Source organism: Orcinus orca, chromosome 19 (assembly GCF_937001465.1).
Source record: "Orcinus orca chromosome 19, mOrcOrc1.1, whole genome shotgun sequence".
Lineage (NCBI taxonomy): Eukaryota > Metazoa > Chordata > Mammalia > Artiodactyla > Delphinidae > Orcinus > Orcinus orca.
Window position 1 is genome coordinate 21711387 of NC_064577.1, and position 22528 is coordinate 21733914.

Sequence of the window (22528 nt, forward strand, 5' to 3'; positions counted from 1 at the left end):
TGGATGACTGTACTTATATGTTTATAGTTTATATATAACATTTAAATATAGCAAAATCTGTCACTAAGCAAGACAAGACAATTATACAATCTGCTCTCATTTCAAAGATAGCACAGGATAACTTGTCTTTGCGCTTTGGAGACTGATCTCTGTTTAAACTTTTTATTATTTCTTCCTAAAATTTTAACTTGAGTTGTAAAAACCATCTTTCCAATTAGGTTATATTAAAACTGGATCTTGGCCTAATGAGTTAGTTAAGCAAATTTTTTTTCCCCTTTTGGTCAAGTTTCATATTTATAGGTGTATGTGTGTTCCACCCAATAGAAAACTAAAATGCACTGTGGATAGAGTGAGACTACCCAATGCTCAGGATTTATGTTACGATGTATTTCACCCGGTGCTGGTATTCTGCTGCATTTTTTTTCCAGAGCTGTGAAAACTTGATCAGTCGTTCATTTTGACATTGTGCTCTACTTACCATGCAATTTAACTGAGGCTAAACTGGATTTTTCTGAAATGGCATTTGAATAGTACATTTTATCACTTTTAATGTGGAATTTAATGTGGGAAAAAAACACAAAAGGTTTTTGTTTCTCTAGTAGGAAGAGAAAAGTGATTATCACCTGATGAGATTTTGTCTTATGAGAAATTTACCATACTTTCTTCCTGCAGATCAGATTTCTCTTGACTAAAGGATTAAGTTCTAAATGTTAATCTATATTTTTTAAATGTTAATAACTATTTCTGGTATGTCCTAGCCTGAGGTACAAAAAAATATTTTTTACATGAATTCTTATTTATGTTATTTTGTTAACCTAGACAAAAACATATTTCTCACATGGGGAAAACACTCTGTCAACTGGGGTTTTATATTGTTTCATTTTTAAGAACTTTAGCATACAAAATTTTCTTACCAAAATGCACAGTGTATTATTTGAGAATTTTAATGTTGTGTTCCTTTATGAATGTGTTTTTTGTTTCCATTTAGATCTTGAGTACCTGATGCATGCAAAACAGCAGCTAGTAACCACGGCTAAGCGTTGGGATTCTTCTTCTAAGACTATTATAGATTTTGAACCTAATGAAACTACTGATTTGGAGAAGAGCCTTCTTATCAGATACCAAATTCCTCTCTCTGCTGACCAGCTATTTACCCAGTCCGTTTTAGACAAATCATTGACCAAGACCAACTATCAGTCACGGTTGCATGACCTCCTTTATATTGAGGAGATAGCCCAGTATAAGGAAGTCAGCAAGTAAGTTACTTTAGAAACACTTTGCTTTTCTTTCTTTCTTTTTTAGAATCTCCCCTTTGGATAGTATTTTTCATGTTTAAAATACGGAGGGGTGCCTAAGCGCAGCCAGGTGGTGAAACGGTTGTTATTCAGTAGCTGTTATCCAGGATTGGTATATGAGCTTAAGGGAAGAGCTGTGCTCACCTTGGCATCCCTAGTGTACAGTGCCTTGCTGCCGCGTGCTGGGAGTATAAACGCATGGTCCCTGCTCTTCAGGAGGTCTCTGTCAGTGGGAGGGCAAACACTCAATGATTATTTGTCGAATAAATGTTCAAAAACTGAAGGAGACCACATATTTTGAAAAATAATCATGAAAGTAGTATTGAGGGAATTCATACTGGTTTCTTACATTTTAATTATAAGGATTGGACTATACAGGAACACCTCAGAGATAGTGTGGGCTTGGTTCCAGACCACCACGATAAAGCAGATATTGCAGTAAAGCAAGTCACATGAATTTGTTGATTTCCCAGTACATATAAGACTTAGGTTTACACTATTCTGTAGGCCATTAAGTGAAATATCAGGATGTCTTAAAAAAAAAGGTACATACCTTAATTAAAAAATACTTTATTGCTAAAAAATGCCCACCATCGTCTGGCCTTCAGCAAGTCATAATCTTTTTGCCGGTGGAGGGTCTTGCGTCAGTGTTGCTGGCTGCTGACTGATCAGGGTGGTTCGTGGTTGCTGCAGGTTGAGGTGGCTGTGTCTTATTTTAATTTCTTAAAATTGCTGCATCGATTGACTCTTCACGAACAGTTTCTCTGTAGCAGCAACACTGTTTGATGGCATTTTACCCACAGTTAGAACTTCTTCCAAACTGGAGTCAATCCTCTCAAACCCTGCCACTGCTCTATCATCTACGTTTATGTCATATTCTAAATCCTCTGTTGTCATCTCAACAGTCTTCACAGCCTCTTCACCAGGAGTAGATTCCATCTCAAGAAACCACTCTCTTTGCTCATCCATAAGAAGGAACTCCTCCTCTGTTAGCTTTTTATCACGAGATTGCAGTAATTCAGTCCCATCTTCGGGCTCCACTTCTAATTCTAGTTCTCTTGCTGTTTCTACCACATCTGCAGTTTCTTCCTCCACTGAAGTCTTGAACCCCTCAAAGTCATCCATGAGGGTTGGAATCAGCTTCTTTTATTAAACTATGGTTAATGTTGATATTCTGACCTCTTCCCATTAATTACAAATGTTTTTAATGGCGTCTAGAATGGCAGATCCTTTCTAGAAGGTGTTCAGTTGACTTTGCCCAGATCCATCAGAGGAGTCACTGTCTATAGCAGCCATAGCCTTATGAAATATATTTCTTAAATAATAAGACTTGTTAGTCGAAATTACTCCTTGATCCATGGGCTTTAGAATGGATGTTGTGTTATCAGGCATGAAAACAACATTAATCTTGTTGTTCCTCTCCATCAGAGCTCTTGGGTAACCAGGTGCATTGATAGGAGTAGTATTTTGAAAGGAATCTTTTTTCTGAGCAGTAGGTCTCAACAGGGGACTTAAAGTATTCAGTTAACCATGCTGTAAACAGATGTGCTGTCATCCAGGCTTTGTCGTTCCATTTACAGGGCACAGGTGGAGTAGATTTAACATATTTCTTAAGGGCCCTAGGATTTTTGGAATCGTAAGTGAACATTGGCTTCAACTTAAAGTCACCAGCTGCATTAGCCCATAATGAGAGTCAGCCTGCCCTTTGAAGCTCTGAAGCCAGGCAGTGACTTCCCCTCTCTAAAGTCCTAGGTAGAGTCTTCTTCCAACAGAAGGCTGTTTCATCTATACTGAGAATCTGCCGTTTGGTGTAGCCACCTTCACTAAGTATCTTAGCTAGATCTTCTGGATAACTTGTTACAGCTTTTTGCATCAGCATTTGCTGCTTCACCTTGCACTTCTACTTACATTATGGAGATGGCTTCTTTTTTCAACCTCGTGAACCACCTCTGCTAGCTTCAAGCTTTTCTTCTGCAGCTTCTTCACCTCTCTCAACCTTCATAGAATTAAAGAGAGTTGGGGCTTGTTCTGGATTAGGGTTTGGTTTAAGGGACTGTTGTGGCTGGTTTGATCTATCCAAACCACTAAAACTTTCTCCATATCAGCAGTAAAGCTGTTTTTCTTTCTTACTATTTGTGTGTTCATTGAAGTACAACTTCTAATTTCCTTCAAGAACTTTTCCTTCACAGTCACAACTTGGCTATAACTGGTACACGAGGCCTAGCTTTTGGCCTGCCTCAGCTTTTGACATGCCTTCCTCACTAAGCTTGATCATTTCTGGCTTTTGATATAAAGTGAGAGACATGTGACTCTTTCTTTCACTTGAACACTTAGAGGTCATTATAGGGTTATTAACTGGCCTAATTTCATTACTCTTGTGTCTCAGGGAATAGGGGGTCTGAGGAGAGGGAGAGAGATGGGGGAACGGCCAGTTGGTGGAGCAATCAGAACACACACAGTTGTTTTCTGTCTTGCACGGTTGCGTTTTGTGGCATCGCAAAACAGTTAAAATGGTAACATAAAAGATCACCATAACACATATAATAATAATGGAAAAGTTTGAAATATTGTGAGAACTACCAGAATGTGACACAGAGACGTGAAGTGAACAAATGTTGTTGGAAAAATGGCACCTATAGCCTTGCTTGACTTAGGGTTGCCATAACCCTTCAGTTCGTCAAAAACGCAGTATCTGCAAAGGACAATGAAGTGCAGTAAAACAAGGTAGACCTGTACTTTTACGTGGTCACCTTAGAATTTCTCTTTTTGAAAATGGATTGAATGAAACCTCTCAAGATTAGAAAAAATGTATTTCGGCTTGAGGCTGAATTTGATCATCAGGTTTATCTTTTTATTTTTTAAAGGAAGATGATTTTCTTCAAAGCAGTCCAGATATTAAGAGTTCTTTTTATGTGAAGTTTTAGTATGAGATGTGTGGAGATGGTAAGAATAATACTGCATTTCATTTAAGTTTTAGAATATGCTTCTGAGTTCTTTCAAGATTTATTTTCAACTTCTCTTGTCCTCAGCTACATGGTGTTGTGCATTCAATAATGATTCCACCTTGCAGTGAAATTGATTTCATTCTAAGATACACATTTTCAAAAGAAATTGGCTCTGGCTGAAGCTCTCATGTGCATGTGCATCAGAGTGTGTCGTGGCCTGCAGGACTGGGGCATTGTGGCTGCCCAGCACTAAAGCTGGCAGGACAAGCCCGATACGCGGACGCTCCTTTCATCATTGCAGTGGCTGAGGCCTCTGTTGATTCAACCTTGGTTCTGTGGCTCTGCCTCAGTAGACCCAGCTGTGTTTTGGCTTATTACCATGGTTGACTTTTGTTGTCATTCATTTAGTCAGAAATTGCATGAAGGGAGACTCACTATATATAGCTTTGAAGTGTTTTGAAAGTTACACTCAAGAGGTATAACTATTTCTAACATAGACGGAGCCATATTTCTTTTAGCTGGAAGTATGGTTTTAAATCGGCCGGAAACTTCCATGGGCTACTATTCTGCCATTTCCAAAAATGTTAGGAATCCTGTAAGCTTTCAAGTTGATTTTAAAATGTGGCATGGAACCATGGAAAGATGGTTTTCCTTCTTTTTAAGACGTATCTTTGTTAATTATAGGATATATTTTGTATTTTAGGTATTTCTGAGTTACTAAATCTCAAAAATGCATATTATTTTAATACTTAAGAATGCTTACTAATGTCTTTTTAGTTTCAGCCTGTTAATCTTTTAGAAAAATTAAATATTAGTAGCTGTAACTTTGAGAAGGTCTCTAATGTCTGCATCTTGAACATATGGTGACTCTTCTGTAGGAAAAGCTGTATTTCTTAGTTCTAGTGTCTCTGCCTCAAGAGTTTTGTTGCAAGGCACAACTCAATGTCATAAAAGAATTCTCTTATTGCTTTAAAACTGTGAGATTAATTTTTCATGCCTGCTAAATTGTCATCAAGTGTTTTGGGATGGTAGATTCTAAAATAGATGTAACAGTAAAACTTTAATATATTACCCAAGTTAGTTGAGAAAACATTATGGGATTACAAGAATTTGTTAGGGAATAATATGAAGTAGGTGAAATGGGAATATGGTGCCTGGAAAAAAAATCAGATTATTACAAGCATGTAAAATTAATTCAATGAACAGAATTTATTGAGTATTCGAAGTGTTAGGTTCTAGGCTGGTCATTGCTGATTCTGAGGTAAACAAGTTACGTTTCGTTTCCCCAGAGCTTGAATGACATATCAAAGTCAGCTTTCTGGACCAGGTGGCATTTAAGCTGAATTTTGAAAAACAGGTAGAATTGTCAGGTGAAGAAACAGGACAAAGGTATTTAGTTTGAAGAAACAGGATAGGAGAATAAGAGCATAGAGTTGTGGAGGAAGCTGCAAGTCGGTCATCGTAATTTTAATGGAAGGGAGGTGTGTGGTGGGGTGGTGAGATAGAAAGCTGTTTACACTTTACCCTCAGAGCCGCCTATCATCAGACTCGCATTTTACAGAGACCCTCTAGTGGTGGCTTGGAGAATAGATCTGAAGCAAGACATGGTAGGAGTTTGTTACAGTAATTCAAGTTAGAAATGTTGAGATGCAGATAATTTAGGAATAAGAGGAACTAACAGGGCTTGGTGATTGTATGATGGGGAATGAAGGTTGGTGAGAGAGACAAGGTCAAGGATAACTTGGTTTCCGGCTGGGACAACTAGGTGGATAGTGCCATTACCTAAGCTGTCTAATACACGGGAGGATTGGTTTGGGGTGGTACGTGGGGAAGTCACATGGTGATTCTCTTTTGCTTGTACTGAATTTGCAGAGCATGTAGTCCAATGTGCGTATTTGGCAGTTAGGTTTACAGCCCAGAGCTGAGAGATCTAGGAGAGGGCGTCCTCGTCTTGTGAGAGCTGGCAGGGTAAGGAGAGAGCAGGGTGGATGCTTAGAAGGGGGGTGGTGCTTGGATGGAAGACGGAGGAACAGCCAGAAAAGTAGGAGGAGAACTAGGAGAGGATGACTGTACAGAAGCCAGTGGAAGAGGGAGTTTAAAGGAAACGGAAAGTGGTCGCAAAGTAATAATAACTTTACAAAAGATCAGAAAGCTGGACATCAAGTTTAGCAACAGAGAGGTCACTTGTGAATTGAGAGTGGACTGCAAGGAATCTCTTTGCTCTGAGAAGGTTGTTAATGACCACACATCAGTTATATGGATGATAAAAACAAAGTAGAAATTTAACTTCATATGAAAAACCTAAGGGTTCCTGTTCTTCTGTAAAGCATATATTTTATTTTTTTAAAAAAAGGAAGGTGAACATAGACTATATGTAAACTGGGGAGGGTGGTATACTTTTGTTTCATTTTATGACTTATTTTTATATGAATCCTTAGTGCACATTCCAGTCTTGAAAGAATCAAACATAAGTAGATAACATACAATCTGTGTTTCTTTAAATTATATTGTACTTTTCTAGTTTGGATCTAGTGAAATATGGATAGAGAATGAGAGAAATATAACATGATTTTTTAAAATTCTATATATATATATGATACACAGAGCAAGTACTCCTGGAATTCATTTGATCCTCATAGAAAGCCACGTTATTATATATTAAATTTATATTTATAATAAAGTATATTTTTACATATCTTTTTGGAACCTTCAGTATTCTAAGTGTTTTTTAAATATTTATTTATTTTGGGCTGCGTTGGGTCTTTGCTGCTGTGCGTGGGCTTTCTCTAGTTGCGGTGAGCAGAGGCCACTCCTCGTTGCGGTGCGTGGGCTTCTCACTGCAGTGGCTTCTCATGTTGCAGAGCACGGGCTCTAGGCGCACGGGCTTCAGTAGTTGTGGCGCACGGGCTTAGTTGCTCCATGGCATGTGGGATCTTCCCGGACTAGGGCTGGAACCCATGTCCCCTGCATTGGCAGGCGGATTCTTAACCACTGTGCCACCAGGGAAGCCCTTAAGTGTACTTTAAAATAACTAATGGAGCTTATAAACGCTATGACTTGTTACGTGCATAAATAGCTGTTCAGATGTATTATTTTCCTTAAGTGTTTTCTTATTTCTGTTAAAATATTTATCTAGTTTTACAGTTTTCTAACTTTAAAGTATATAAATGGAAACTCAAAATTTGAATATAATGTTTTAATTAGAATTGGTTTCCTAATATTGTAAGCAGTACAGATGTTTGTGTTACAGAAGTGCATAATGTTTTAGAAAAGGTTTTTTTTTCTTTTTCCTTAAGAATTTATAAGACATTCTTGACATCACGTCAAGAAAATTCAGAAAATTTCAGAAAATCACGAGAAAATACAGTAGTACCATTAAAAAGTAGCCTCTTCCACAAATGGGTATATAGATTATAAAACAGTTTTTTCATTCAAATTTTTTAAACCTTATTAAGAAAAAGGAGACAGGGCTTCCCTGGTGGCGCAGTGGTTGAGAGTCCGCCTGCCGATGCAGGGGACACGGATTCGTGCCGCGGTCCAGGAAGATCCCACATGCCGTGGAGCGGCTGGGCCCGTGAGCCATCGCCACTGAGCCTGCGCGTCTGGAGCCTGTGCTCCGCAACGGGAGAGGCCACAACAGTGAGAGGCCCGCGTACTGCAAAAAAAAAAAAAGAAAAGAAAAGAAAAAGGAGACAGTCTTCCCATTGTTACCACTGTGTCTTCTCTCTCACAGCACCATTTCAGAGTGGCAAAGGAGAAGAGCTATTAATTAATTTAAATCTTTCTTTCACTTCATCTTTCTTGACTGTGTGAATTAATCTTGATTCTCTGTGCTTCTTGCATACACATGTTCTCTTTCATGCTCACGTGTGCTCATGGAAGTGGGAGTGAGTGCACCAGCCATTGTCTAATAAGATAGCCTTTAACTTTTCTTTCCATAATTTGGGCATGAGACCTGCCTTGATGTAGCCATGAATAAAAATGTATTCTGGATGTTATTCGCCAGCGGTATTGGAAGAGAAATTTTATGGTTAGAATCTTGGTAAGATCTACTTGGAAAGCAGCAGTTTAATAAAAGTCTGTTGTAGCTTCAGTACAGTACATTTCCTTCTGGCTTTAGGTGATTTTAAAGTCTTGATTGTCCTAATGGTATATTCAAACAGACTTTCATATTAACTAATACATCATATTTCATTTTATTAAAAAATCGTACCTAGTTTCATTTTAAATGCTCAAACTTAAAAATATGTGTATTCTTCAACACAACTAAGCATGCATTTTTATAAACTTGGAGAGTTTATTCACTTAAAGTTTTGTTGTTTCCAGCTTGGATTAAAGACAGTATATAATTTGTAGCTCAGTGGAGTGGAATTGATAATGAACCTTTAATTTTTCTATGTTTATATTTGATTTGTTTTACTCTCTTATTTAGTTTTAATGTTTTTGATGTAAAATATTCAAACTCATTTTCTGCTTCTGACTTAGGTTCAACCTTAAAGTGCAATTGCAGATTCTAGCAAGCTTCATGCTCACTGGAGTTTCTGGAGGTGCAAAGTATGCTCAGAATGGACAGCTTTTTGGCCGTTTCAAGCTTACTGAAACACTTTCTGAAGATACTTTGGCTGGACGGCTGGTGATGACCAAAGTCAATGCTGTTTATTTATTACCAGTCCCTAAAGAGAAGTTAGTACAGACCCAGGGAACCAAAGAGAAGGTTTATGAAGCTATTATTGAAGAAAAAACAAAAGAATATATATTTTTAAGGATATCCAGGGAATGCTGTGAAGAACTTAATCTTCGGCCTGATTATGACACACAGGTATGTTTTGAAGTGTGGCAGCTTCACTGTGGTTGTCTGTAGTTTCCCTGTCAGCAGATCCTCTTCTTCTGGTTTGTTTTCCCTCCCTCTGCCACAGCTAGAAGTGCAGTTGACTTTGAAATATTGATTCTGGTGGGTGGAGAATTGGACCTTTGATAACTTTTAGAGAAAATTGATTCTCTTTAAGTAAAATCTAAAACATTCCAGTTTTATACAAGATCAAGCTTTCTGATTTCTGTTTTAAATCAGCAACAGAAGAACAGATTAAAATAAACTAAGCTAGATCCTGTGGCAGTTCTTATCTGAAGTTGTATCTGCTCCTGTTCTTTTTTTTTTTTTTTTTTGTGGTACGCGGGCCTCTCACTGTTGCGGCCTCTCCCGTTGCGGAGCACAGGCTCCGGACGCACAGGCTCAGCGGCCATGGCTCACGGGCCCAGCCGCTCCGCGGCATGTGGGATCTTCCTGGACCGGGGCACGAACCCGTGTCCCCTGCATCGGCAGGTGGGCTCTCAACCACTGCGCCACCAGGGAAGCCCTGCTCTTGTTCTTTTTGTCTTTATTGATTTTTAGGTGAACTGTGCTCAGTCTGCCATATTTAACTGGAAAGCTACTCTTTTTTTCTTTTTAAATATAGCATTTGGTGAATATTATCCATTCATAGTAAATCAATACAGTGTCATAGGCCTGGTTTTAACCCTTGAGAGATGATATTTCACAGATGTTCTACTAATTTTATCAAATGTATTCTTCTTAGGAATGGTGGAATCAGATAATCTTTATTTAAAGATTAAGTAATTTACAAGTGCCTCAGTTTCTTTAGATGAAAAATGAGGTTAATAATAGTATACACGTCATTGGTGCTATTAAATGGGATAATCTATGTAAAGTGCATGTTACAGTGCCTGGCACTGAATAAACAAAGCAAATATTAGGCATAGTATTATTACACTATCTCCACAGAGCATTCTAGGAAGCTGAAAAGCACTGATGTTTGCTTTAATGCTTTTAAAAAAAATTTTTTTGTTTTGTCTTTCAGGTTGAACTTCAGTTTCAATTAAATCGATTACCCCTCTGTGAAATGCATTATGCGCTAGACAGGATCAAGGACAATGGGGTTTTGTTTCCAGACATCACTATGACTCCAACCATACCTTGGAGTCCCAACAGGTACAAAAAAGAGATATCTCATTCCAGAAGTTACATAAATTTTAAATTGAATATCTGTATCAAATAACTCATATGTTTATAAGAAGGTTTCCATATATTCTTCAAGAGAGATGTTATTAGTTGAGAAAAGAGAGTACAAGAACTCTTAGAATGAAGCATTTGAAGTTCATCATCGATTTTCTTCACTTTTCCTCAGAGTCTAAATGAGTTCTATTGCTTTTCTCAACTGCCTTAATTTAATAGAATGCCAAGCAATTTAGGAATATTCCTGAGTAGAAGCTGAATAGGGAAACTAGGGCCTTTCTAAAGTGGTTCAAATAGTTAATTTAAAATAATTTTTGAATAGGGAAGACATTTTTGTAATTTAGGAAAATGGAGGAAGTATCATGGAAGATGCTGTAAAGTTAATTGTTATGTAAATATTTTTCTGCTTAAGTCTCTTTACACATCTTTACATGTAGTTAAATATGATACCTCTGTTTTGTTTCCAGACTAACTGTAGTGACAGCTCTATGACTGCATCTTTTTTATTCTTTTACTGGATTTTATCCTCTTGGCCCCTGCCCATGCCCAGCTCACTCCACCTTTTTTTTTTTTTTTTTAAATCTCAGTGGCTCCACAAACTAGTTCATTTTTTAATCACTTGTGTCAATCTAGTCATGGTAGCGTGGCCCTGCTCCATCTCTGACGGAGGCTCTGGTATCTTTACTGAGTGGCTTCCAAGGTCACCCTGGGTGCTCACATGAGCTGGCAGAAGGGGAAGCAGGAGCACGGAGGGCCATGTGGGAAATTTTTATGGGCCAGCCCTAGTAGTGACTTATATCATTTCCCCTCACACTTCATTTCTTCTGGTCCTAAAAACAGAACAAAGAAAAATATGCCTTATAATACAAAATCCAAGTCATTTCTCCCTTGTTTTTACTTTCCTCATTCTTGTTTTTACTGCCGAAGTTCTTGAGCAAGGGTGGCCACCCTACCTGCAGTGTATTCTCTCTCCTCGCCCCTGTGATCTTGCTCTCTGCTGCTCTCACCCTCCTGAAAGTGGTGAGTGGCATCTCATAGTGTTAGCTCTTATGTGATTCAGCTTCTCTGCATCCTTCCCTTTCCATCCCTACAGCCAGTGCGTAATTTAGAGCTGGACTATTTCAGTAGCCTTCTAGTCGGTCGTCAGTCCTGCTGTCTGTGTCTCTATTCTGTGGTCCAACCCACGTACTTCTTCCAGAGTTACTTTGCTAAAATAATCATTTCATTTCACAGCTTATAAACCTCTGAAGGGCTTCTGCTTGATATGCAGATAAAGTCTGAACGTCCTAATACAGAACTCATATTATGTGGTCTCATTGACAATGCTTCTCAACAGTATCTTTTCAGGTTTCTTTTTACTTTTTTCTTCTTACTCTCCCTTTCTTCCTTTAAATCGTCATGTTCTAGCCATATAGAATTACCTTGATGTTTGTTTAATTTGCCCTGAACTTATTTGCCTCCTTATCTTTTAAAAAATTCTTTAAAATTAAAAAAAATCGTGGTAAAATCTACATAACGTAAAATTTACCATGTTAACCATTTTTAAAGTGTGCAGTTCAGGGGTGCTAAGTGTACTCATATTGTTGTGTGGTTTATCTCCGGAACCTTTTCATGTTGCAAAACTGAAACTTTATACTCATTAAATGCTGCATTTCCCCCTCCCCCAGTCCTGTGTTCTATCTGTGTTTTTTTCTCCCTGAAATAATGTTTGCCCAATATTGATCTATTGGAGGATCTACCTGTCCTTTAAAATTTAGTCCCGCTCAAGGGCTCTCTCCTTCTAGTAAATGAATCTGCTCTTCCTTTTCATTATTACAACAAATATTTATTGATGCCTAGTATGTGCTAGGTTCAGTCAGTTTTGTACTTTCAAGCATAATTTCTCTAAAATTGATTTTTCTCAGTTGTGTACATTTCTGCTGTTCTCATTAGACTCTGAGCTTTTTAGAAGAGACCACATCTTATTTGTCTTTGAATCTCCAACACAACCTTGCACATTATTAACATATGACACATTTAAGTTAATAAGAATATCATGTTTAAAGAAGAAAATTAGGGTTTCAAATGTGAGGCTATACCAGTAAACTTATAGGCATTGACTTGATATGTTCACTTCTGAAAAATATATTGTGTATAGCAGTATATTCAAATACCACTGATTGCCAGTGTTAACTGCAAAAGTAAGGAAATGTCAAGTAGCAGAAAACTTTCAAGCAGGAAGAGATTTCATACCACTATAATTTAAATAGTAATTAAAATGTATCTAGGTCTAGGAACGCTGAGAAGCTATTAGCCATTTAAAATCTTTTCTGGAATAAGGTGGAATATAGAAAGATAAATGAAATTGAGAAATTATTCTTGAGCATGTAGTCTATAAATTAATCACAACAATGCGTCAGACCAGGAAAAAAAAAAAGAACTTATGGTTCAGGGAATAAAATAACTCTTATTTTATTCAGAGTAAACTTGAAGAGACTTTACATTGTTTTAATTGTGAAATTCAGAGTTGACTTTTACCAGCATGTTTATTGTAAATCTTCTTCCCTTTATTAAGCAGGTAGTATAATAAATAGAGACAATTTGTTTTACTTATTGGCTTTCTGTAAATGTTCATCATTCATGACCAGAAACTATAGAGATGACTCACATTGGTAAAGTTTCTGATCTACTCTGAAGCGTTTATTTGCACTGAAATAATTGACAAGTAGAATGGTCTGTATAAATAAAATGAAGAGATATCGACATATTTTAGAATTATACCTGTAAATCTGTCACTAATCTCTTAGATTTATACTTACGTATATAATCGAATATCGATCTCATTCATAAGTTCATTAAAGTCCCCAAATTTGAGAGATTAGAGGGTATTCTAAAAACATTTTTTGATTTTCAAAAGTGTGCGCTGGTCAAGTAATATCTTCTTTTTCTGAGATCCTCAGAAAATATTATAGTAATAGAAGTCAAAGTTAATTTTGCACTTATTGCTCGGTTATTTTTCCTAATAGCTTACATGCATGATCTTCTTTGATCCTTTAAAATATCTATCTGATGCAAGTATCATTACCTCCATGTACAGATAAAGGAACCATTGGGGTCAGGTATCGTAGAATCATAGTGGTCAGGTACAGATGCAAGCGACAGTTTGTTGGATTGACTGTGGCTTAAACAAATAGAAGTAGAGGCCCAGAGCTGGGTGGTCGAGGGCTGGTACGGGGGCTCAGCAGTACCTTTGCAGACCTAGTCTCCCTTTTCTCTCTACTTAGAGAGCATATTAGTTTTCTTCGTGATGCCTGTTGTTGCCTCATGATTATAAGATGGCTTCTGCAGTTTTATTTATCATGAGCTTTTTCCAGCAAGGTGAAGGAGGAAGGCAAAGGAGCAGGAAGGCTTTCTTCTAGAGAGGCTTTGTTTTGTTTTATTGGGTATAGAAGCCCTTCTGAGGGACTTCTTTTACGTCTCGTTGACCAGAGTTGGGTCTCCAGCCACAGAGGCTGGAAAGGTAGTATTATAGCTGTCTGGGCTCAGTAGTAGAAGGAGGAAGAGACGGGCACTGCAGGTGGTTTGGGGGTAACCATTCCACAGTGTCTGCCACGTGTAGTAGCTCTGGACTTAGTACTTACCTAAAGGAGTTTCCTTATTTATAGGAGATGGAGCATTGCTAGGTACTGGCAGAATTATGAGTAAAGAAACTGGTTAATGCTGAGGGATTCTTTGGAGTTTTCGTGAATGGCTTCCAGGAAATCTAGTGCCACTGGTCAGAGTCCTTTTGTTTTTTACTTAAAAAAAGTTAAATTTCAGAAAAATAAATAATAACATGTTTATATGCTTAAAATTGTTTTTAAAATTTGTTTTCTAAGGTTTTAAATTAGGAGAATTTTGTTTGTTTGAAGCTATCTATCATAATATATAGAATTAGTTATAATTTTTTGAAACTGAAAGAGTTAAGAAGACTTTCCATAAATAACTAGCTTCTGTTTGAGTAGAGTGTAGCCTCACGGAGTGGGCATTTTGCTGTCTAAACTGTGTCCTCCTATTTCAGGATTATTTTGTAGGCATTTTGCAAATTTTCTAAGTCTCTTTACACGCCCTTCCTATTTTGGTTTACATCTCTATCATTTTTACCATAGTTGTTGCAATATTTAGTATTATAATTGTAGTTATGAGAAAGGATGCTGTTGATTCTCCACTTAGTTTGATCCCTTTCAGCATCTGCCGTCCATTTAAATCTTCAAAACTTAGCCAAGTCATAGAAGGGACACTAATAAGATAGATTTCATTACAACAGCCATTTGTGTTGCCATGACAGGTGTTCTGTACCCAGAAAAATAGGACGTATGTATGTTATTTGTGTGTGTGAAAATAATCAGAAAACATTTCATATTGTTTGACCTTAAAAAAAACCCTGCTATTTTCTGAATTAAGAACTTTGTAAAAGTTTGATATCTCTTAACCAGTGACACAGGTTTTTCTCTTTTTCTTTTGTTTTAAATTTTACTGAGAGGTCTTTCAATGGATTAGAATTTGAAAATCAGTTAGTTTCCCTTTTCCATTTTATTTGCTATGCAAAGAAACTGCTGTTGCATAGCAACTAGACTGGAAGTGTGTTGTGGTGTCTCTTGGTTAGTTACCAGAATCTTTTGCACTTGGAAAGGACAGGATAACTAAAGTGAATTTTGATCAGAGTATAAAACACCCTACACCGACTTTGTTGGGAATTTTTTAAAAAGTAGTTTTAGAATAAGCATTTGTTTTTATAGATGCTATGTTATGTCAGTATTTTTAATGGTTCAGTGAAATTCAAGATACTTGTGTGCCATGTTCTGCTTATGAATAAGATGCATGTGTTTAAAATAACTTACATATTAATTTTCTTTAGACAATGGGATGAGCAGTTGGATCCTCGGCTAAACGCAAAACAGAAAGAGGCTGTTCTGGCCGTTACGACCCCACTTTCAATACAGCTGCCTCCTGTTCTCATCATCGGCCCCTATGGCACCGGCAAAACATTCACCCTAGCTCAGGCCGTCAAGCACATTCTCCAGCAGCAGGAGACCAGGTGAGATGGCGTTGTGTGTGCCCTGGTCTCATCAGCAGGGCACAGTTTCTGTCCTTGTTGTGAAGACAAAGCAAGGGCTAGAGAGACGATTTTCATCTTGCTTGTAAAAATTAAAAAAAGATACAAATAAAGAAAAAGAGCCACACTCAAACCCCAAAGCACTAAAATTTGAATTCTCTGAAAACGTACTGTTTTTAAAAATTGGCAACATAGAGAATGGTAGCTTTTAAATAGTCCTCAAAACGCCAAGTCTGCTAAGAGAGTGTGATAAATGTTAGTGCCAAAAGGGTTGGGTTTTTAAAAAATAATTTTATATGATAGATTTAAAAATAACTTGGGGGAACTTATCTCCTTTACAGCTTAAAGAGTAATTAAGCTTTAGTAATAATTTCCTAAAAGCATAACTGAATAATATGTTAGAGGTTACTGAGTAGGTTGAGGGAAATGTATTATATTAAAATGGCCACTGCTTTTTTTTGGTATTATACTGCTTGAATGGTTTTGTGTTTCATCATTCTTTTTATTTGCACCATTTATTTCAGCAGGATTCTCATTTGCACCCATTCTAATAGTGCTGCTGATCTCTACATAAAGGATTATTTACATCCATATGTAGAAGCAGGCAATCCCCAGGCAAGACCTCTCAGGTATTCTTTTAAGGCTTATTATGTCTCTGTATCATACTTTATTATTCTTAAGAAAAGGTGTCTATAAAGATTTTAGTAACTTTGAGAAAACCAAAATCTTTAACTGTGCATTGGCATTTGGAGGTTATGCCTTTTGAAGAAACCATTTAAATTAAGGAAAAATTTAAAAATCTTTGACCATTCATTTCTTAAACATTAAGTAAAGAGAAAGACATCCTTTTTTAAGTTTTGTATGTAAAAAATGTGGTTACAATCTGAGCCGATTTTGATGTGTTCCTCTAAAAGCTACTATATATAAATTTATGATTAGATCAATTTTAATTAAAATTCTAGCATATTTTGCATGGCAGAGTAGTCATGCAGTGATAGTTGTTTATGGAAATAAAATTTTGACTGTGATCATGCAGGTAATTTCACAGACGCTACACATTTAGAGAAGCATGAAATTGAAGTGATTTCTGCAGCACGGTGTAACCGACTGGTACTTATAGCTCTTTGCTATCATTTAAGAGATAAAGAAAATTCTAGGTTAATACAGGTCTACTAAGTGTCTATGGATATGAAATGTTCTTAGATATAGGGTTGTGGGGGAATAAAATCCTTTTCTTCAGAAAACAATAAAGAACCATTAAATGGTTATTATACCATTTGCTCTCATTGTTATATGAATTAATGTTTAGTTTTGCCATTTTACAAACTAATATATCATGCCCTATGTTGTTCAAATACAATTATTGTTTAAAAATTAATTTCTAACCACACTTTTGAATCATAATTCACTAACTTTTTCTTCTAGTTGAGCTTAGGCATGGAAAAATGAGGTTACGCTATTTAATTCTTTAATAACCATAAGCAAAGCCATTCGAATGATTTTGCAATTGCATTAAAAAGAACAAAAGAGAAAAAAGTGGCATGGCCTGTTAACACAGGTTTTTATGCCGTACTCTGTTTCTACTCTGAAGACAAATTAGAGAAGAAATAAGTATTTTAAGTAGAACTCAGTTTTATTTGATAAGAAAATATCACATGTGTACAGTCACTATAAATGAAAATGTGATATTTACCAATGGATAAATTCATCGAAAACTAGTTTGCTTCAGATTCTAATCTTTTTTAGCCCCTAAGTGAAATTGAGTTAGCTACTAGCATTTTTGCTGTGAGTGTTCTTACTTCAGTGTCGATAAGATGTTTTATTGTTGGTAGAGCTTGTGTGTGTGCTTATGTTTGTGTATGTATGTTACGTAGGAACTGTGACAATCTCATTTATCATTGTACTTGGCTTGGAAACAGTGGAGTGAAGACCCCTCAAAGCTTGGTTGACCTAGCATAGGTCATTTGACATTTGGGGCAGGAGAGCTGTGGTTGATAAACACTGAACTCCATTATTTGGCTAGCATTATGTTTAGCTTTTCCCATGTAAAATTATGTGTTGGGCGTTACAATCCAACATGTAGTGCATCTAAACATGTAGGATAAGAAGTTATGTTCCAGTAGGGTCTATGTATAGTTGTAGTGGCCCAAATACAGAAACTTGCCCTCTAGCAGAAAATATTTGAATTTATTTAAATACAAATTTCATGTTATTTCATTTAATAAGTGGAATAAAATAAGAAAAGACTTGGGCCTTTATGTGGCGCTGTATTTTTGCCATAGTTTTTCTGTTCAGGAAAGATGTTAACTTGTGAATGTATTTCCTAGGAGGGTTACTACATTGAAATGTTAGGATTTATTAGCACCATCTATTATGTTAACTGAGATTAATTTATAATTTTCCTAATGGACAACAAATATGAGTGGTATGGGAGATGCAGTAGAGAAAGTTAGAATGGCCGAGCACTCTGGGGAGATCAGCTTTATGTGAATTGTCCCAGAACGCAGGGGAAAGAACACAAGAGGGCCCTAAGTGTCCGCATGTGACCTTGAAGACTTGTCTCTGTGGAATAAGAGTGATGATGACAAGTTTACCTTCCCACACTGTAGCTTAGTGGGCCCTAGTAAACGTGACAAAGTAGGGAAATAGCCATAAACATTAAATAGTTAAAACAGTAAATATGTTTAAATATGCACACTTGTCGTTAAAATGTATAAAAATTCTATTAGTTGCCAGGAGTTGAGCTTAAATTATTTTGGGATGGAGGTTTTAGAATCCATTTTAATTATATTTAGTTTCAGTTTTTACTTCTTACTTTATTAGAATTAGAAGATTTTAAAATGGAATAGAGAGGAAAACAGTTTCTGTGTCTGCTTCTGAAAATCAGTAGCTGATTCTGGCAGAGTTACCACTTACTAGATAAAGGCTATCTATGGAGAAAGTGGACATTTACTGTTTTCTGGACAAATAGAAGGTATATGTTATTTTATAAAGATCTTTAAATAAATAAATAAGGTCTTTCCGATTCTGTAGTATCTTATGTAATAATATTTTGGGGGTGTTCATTGCATATGAATTCAATACATGAATAAAATTTCAGTGAATTAAAATGGTATATTACCAGACAGTCTTCTGTTTTAAATTTCAGTATAATTCATGTGGGGTATGTGGACAGTTTATTTCTAGAAATATGTAAATTACTTAGTTGGTGTCACCTTTTATACCATGGACTTGAAAGTGTCAATTCTCCAATTTTGAAAAATGTTGTTGGATGTGTTTTAAGTAATCTTATAGACAGTGTCTACCTTAAATGTTGCACAAAATGAAAGTACTGAGAAAATATTTAAGTCTTTTTTAAGTCAGCACTAGACTATTATATTTTTAAGGAAATGGGCCTAATGATCAAACTTTGTATTCTTACTAACTTCATCTTGAGTTAGCTTTCCAAGGTAACTACAAAAAAGTCAGTAATGAGGCTTAGAACTTCAATTTCTATTTTTTCTTTGAGAAAGAAGCAGTGCCTGGAGTTAGATTTGATAAGTAATTTGGAAAATGAATTTTTCAATTTTATAATGAAATGTTCATTTAAGAAAATATGGGAAAGCATGAAGAATAAAAATTACCTATAACCTTACCAGTCAGAGATAACTACTACTAACATTTTCCAGTTTAATTTCTAGTCATTTATATGCTTAAATACACACACGTAAGTTAATATTAATGGAATCATAATTTGTAAATACTGTTTCAGATAATTTGTAAAATGAGATTTTTCATATATTTAAAAGTAAATTCTGCTTTGCTGATTTGATTAAATATTTTTTATTAAAACCTAAAATATGTTTAAGATTTTTACATCTTTTAGGAGTGGTGTTGGTTACTTTCACAGTCCTTCCTATCATAGTAATGCTTTTAAAATACATTACTTTCCTCTATTACAATTTATTTATAAGTTAGGGACATTTATTAAATGCTTTTTTTTTTTTTTTTTGCTTTGCTTTGCTTAAAAAAAGACAATAACCAGTTTTAATTGTTTCATGGAGGGTTGGAACACATTGTAGAAGATCATGAGGTTAGTGTTTGTGCATATGACATTTGAGCTGCCTTTGAAACGCTCTAGAGGAGACAGATGTCAAATAAATAGTTGGATATGCATCTTGGAGCTTAGAAGTGAGGTCTTGGCTGGAGAGAGAAGAATGTGTGAGTCATCAGGGTATTGGTGGTAATTGAAGCCATGGGCCTGGGATGAGATTGTCAGGTGAGAGGACAGAGCTTGATGAGAGCACTAAAGGCTAAGCCTTGAGGAACCAGCTTAGAGAGGTGGAAGGAAAGCAGGGAGCGGTTGAGTTATGGCAGCCGAGGGAGAGAATATTTCAAGGAGGGAGCAACCACAGAGCTGGATGCTGCTAATAAGTAACGTGATGGGCCCGGAAAATGTCCAGACGATTTAGTGACACGGAAGTTTATGTCCCTTGATTGGACCCTCACAGTCTCCTAAGTTCTTTGCTGCTTCACTGATTGCTGCTTCCCAGTCTCCTTTCCTGTGTCCCTCCATTCCCCAGCCTCTACATGTGGAAGTGGTCCATCAGCCATTCTTCCAACTAGTTTCCTTTTTATCTACACTTACTCTCCAGGTGAGCTCTTCTAGTCTCAGGGTTTAAGTATGATCTCAGTTGAATATTTCTTGTCTTAGGCATTCTTCTGAACTCCAAACTTATAAATACCTCTGCTTACTGGATATCTCTACTTGGATGTCTACTACTAAATATGTCCAAAACTGAATTCTCAATTCCCACCCCAAATTTGTTCCTCCCTATCACCACTACTGCCACTCATCCAGTTTCAAAGCCATGGAACATCCTTTCTCTTAAATTCCACATCTAGTATATCAGTAAATTCTGTCAGCATTACTCTCAAAATATGCAGTGATCTGACCATTTTCACATCTCTACTGTTACCACCCTGGTTCAAGCTATCATTTTTTCTTGTCTGGATCCTTACAGCGGCCTCCTAATGGGTCTCCTTGATATTGCCCCCTCCCCCTGCCTCTCTCCCAGTCCCTGGTCTGATGGAGCAGCTGGTACTGGTTTGTGAGAGCCAATCATGTGCATATCTTCCCAAGTTCATGTGAAATTGGCCATGATAGTAGGTTTTATACCCCAGAAACCAGCTAACACTGCAGATCAGGTCACCCCCACCCCGAAGGCTGATTGTTCAACATTTACCACCACATCACTGTCCAGCCCTCTTCCTGCCTCCAAAACTGTGTATTCTGTCCAAAGAAACAGAGGGGTCCTTTAACAACCTAAGGCGTGTCTCACGACATGTGCCCTGTTACAACTCTCTGATGGCTTTCCATTGAAATCAGAATAAATCCAAAGTCTTCATGAAAGTTTGCAAGCCATGTGACTTGCCTCTTTGCTGGACCATAGTAGATACCCAGCAGATCTTTGTGATGTGGGTAGGTTAGGGAGGGGGGGAGGTGGGTGGGTGGATGGATGAGTTGTTTCTGTACCATCTTAGTAATCTGTTGTATGAGTCCTATTTCTGTTTTTCTTTTGCAATTAATAGACGAGATGCTCTTTCTTAAGATTTTTCTGATGGTCCAGAATTTAAATTTATTTTTAAATTTCCAGAACTTTAGATAGAGGTCTATTTAAATATAGGTATAAGAATATATTCTAAAGTGAAATGCAAGTAACTTTTAAATTTCTCTTGTAAGTATGCAATTCACTGTATTTTATTAGCATAGATAATTAAAATATAAGTATATTTTTGTAAGAATATTCTAGGAAAAAAAAATAATTCCCAAATGGGAATGTTCTGAAGTAAAAAAACGAATGCTTATGAAACTCTGTGTGTCATTCTGTTTTAAGATTATTCTGAACACTTAAAAATAATTAGATATTTATCTTATCATAGTGTATATACTTTCTGCTTGATTCATTTTTTGGTGGGGGGAGTTACAGTTGTATGTTAAATTCTAATCCGGTAGAGTGTTAACAGTTACCAGACTTATTTGTTAATTTCCAGGTATTGTAGTCTTAACATCATAATGTCTATATTTTGATAATCAGGTACTGGTAAGATGTTAATAAGTTTAAATAGGAAATGTTATCTTCTTTTATAGGGTATATTTCAGAAATCGCTGGGTAAAGACTGTCCACCCAGTTGTGCATCAGTACTGTTTGATCTCAAGCGCACATTCCACCTTTCAGATGCCACAGAAAGAAGATATTCTTAAGCACCGAGTGGTTGTTGTTACGTTGAATACTTCCCAGTACCTCTGTCAGTTGGACCTTGAACCTGGTATGCTGACTCAAGACACAGAAGGGGTGCCTGAATGCACAGGGCTCTGCATTCAGTTTAGATCAGGGGTTGCGTTGGCCTGTGGGCCGTATCTGGCCTACTGTCTGTTTTTGTAAATCAAGTTTTATTGGATGGAACACAGTCATGCCCATTTATTTACCTATATTTTCTGTGGATTCTTTTGTGCTACAGCAGCTGAGTTGAGTAGTTGCAACAGAGATTGTATGGCCAAAAAAACCTAAAATGTGTACTGTTTGGCCCTTCACATACACAAAATTTATCAACCCCTAGTTTAGACATTTTCGTGACTGCTACTCTGTTTGTTCTCTGATTGATCAGATGGTATTTACTTACTATTGATCATGTGAAAAATTCATATTTGGACAGTGTTGGTCTTTTCACAATTTTCTCAAGTTTTTAATTTTAAAATAGTTTTCCATTAATACAGGGTAGAGACAACAATCATGATAGGTTTTTTTATGACATACTATTAAGATTATTTAAGTACAGGAACTATGTAAAATCAAACTAATATTATACAAAGTGCAGACAGATGGTGACAAGAAGTTCTGATAAATATGGCAGAACTTAACCATCAAAATGTGGTATCACTTTAAGGTAGTTGCTTTGGAAGAATATTCATTTATTACCGCTTTATTATAATTGTTGACATTGGTCAACGCTTTTTTGCTCTCTCCTTTTGGAATTGCTTTCAGAGCCAGTGACAAATTCTTTTAAGTCTCTGGAAGGTAGAGACAGTTCTCTTCATCTTGTATTCCTGGCACTTGGCCCAGGGTATAGACACCTGGAGGCCCTTGATAAACCTCTGTTTATCTTAAAGAATGAACAGTGGCCAAACTTTCTTTTTTGAGGGTAGAGTTAATTTTAGAAAAGC

At 36.6% G+C, this 22528-nt stretch overlaps 1 protein-coding gene across 8 annotated transcripts in view; it reads left to right on the top strand.

The window, feature by feature from the left end:
- Positions 1-22528, top strand: part of HELZ (helicase with zinc finger) — a 157016-nt gene that overhangs the window by 55383 nt on the left and 79105 nt on the right. For 7 of the 8 annotated variants that reach the window (XM_033438309.2, XM_012535043.3, XM_033438308.2 and 4 more), the window contains 6 exons: positions 989-1256; positions 8726-9059; positions 10096-10226; positions 15127-15306; positions 15849-15953; positions 21455-21633. In XM_033438309.2, coding sequence (XP_033294200.2) covers positions 989-1256; positions 8726-9059; positions 10096-10226; positions 15127-15306; positions 15849-15953; positions 21455-21633 — 1197 coding nt within the window. The remainder of the gene's footprint in view (positions 1-988; positions 1257-8725; positions 9060-10095; positions 10227-15126; positions 15307-15848; positions 15954-21454; positions 21634-22528) is intronic. The other variant, XM_004275399.3, reaches the window with a different exon arrangement.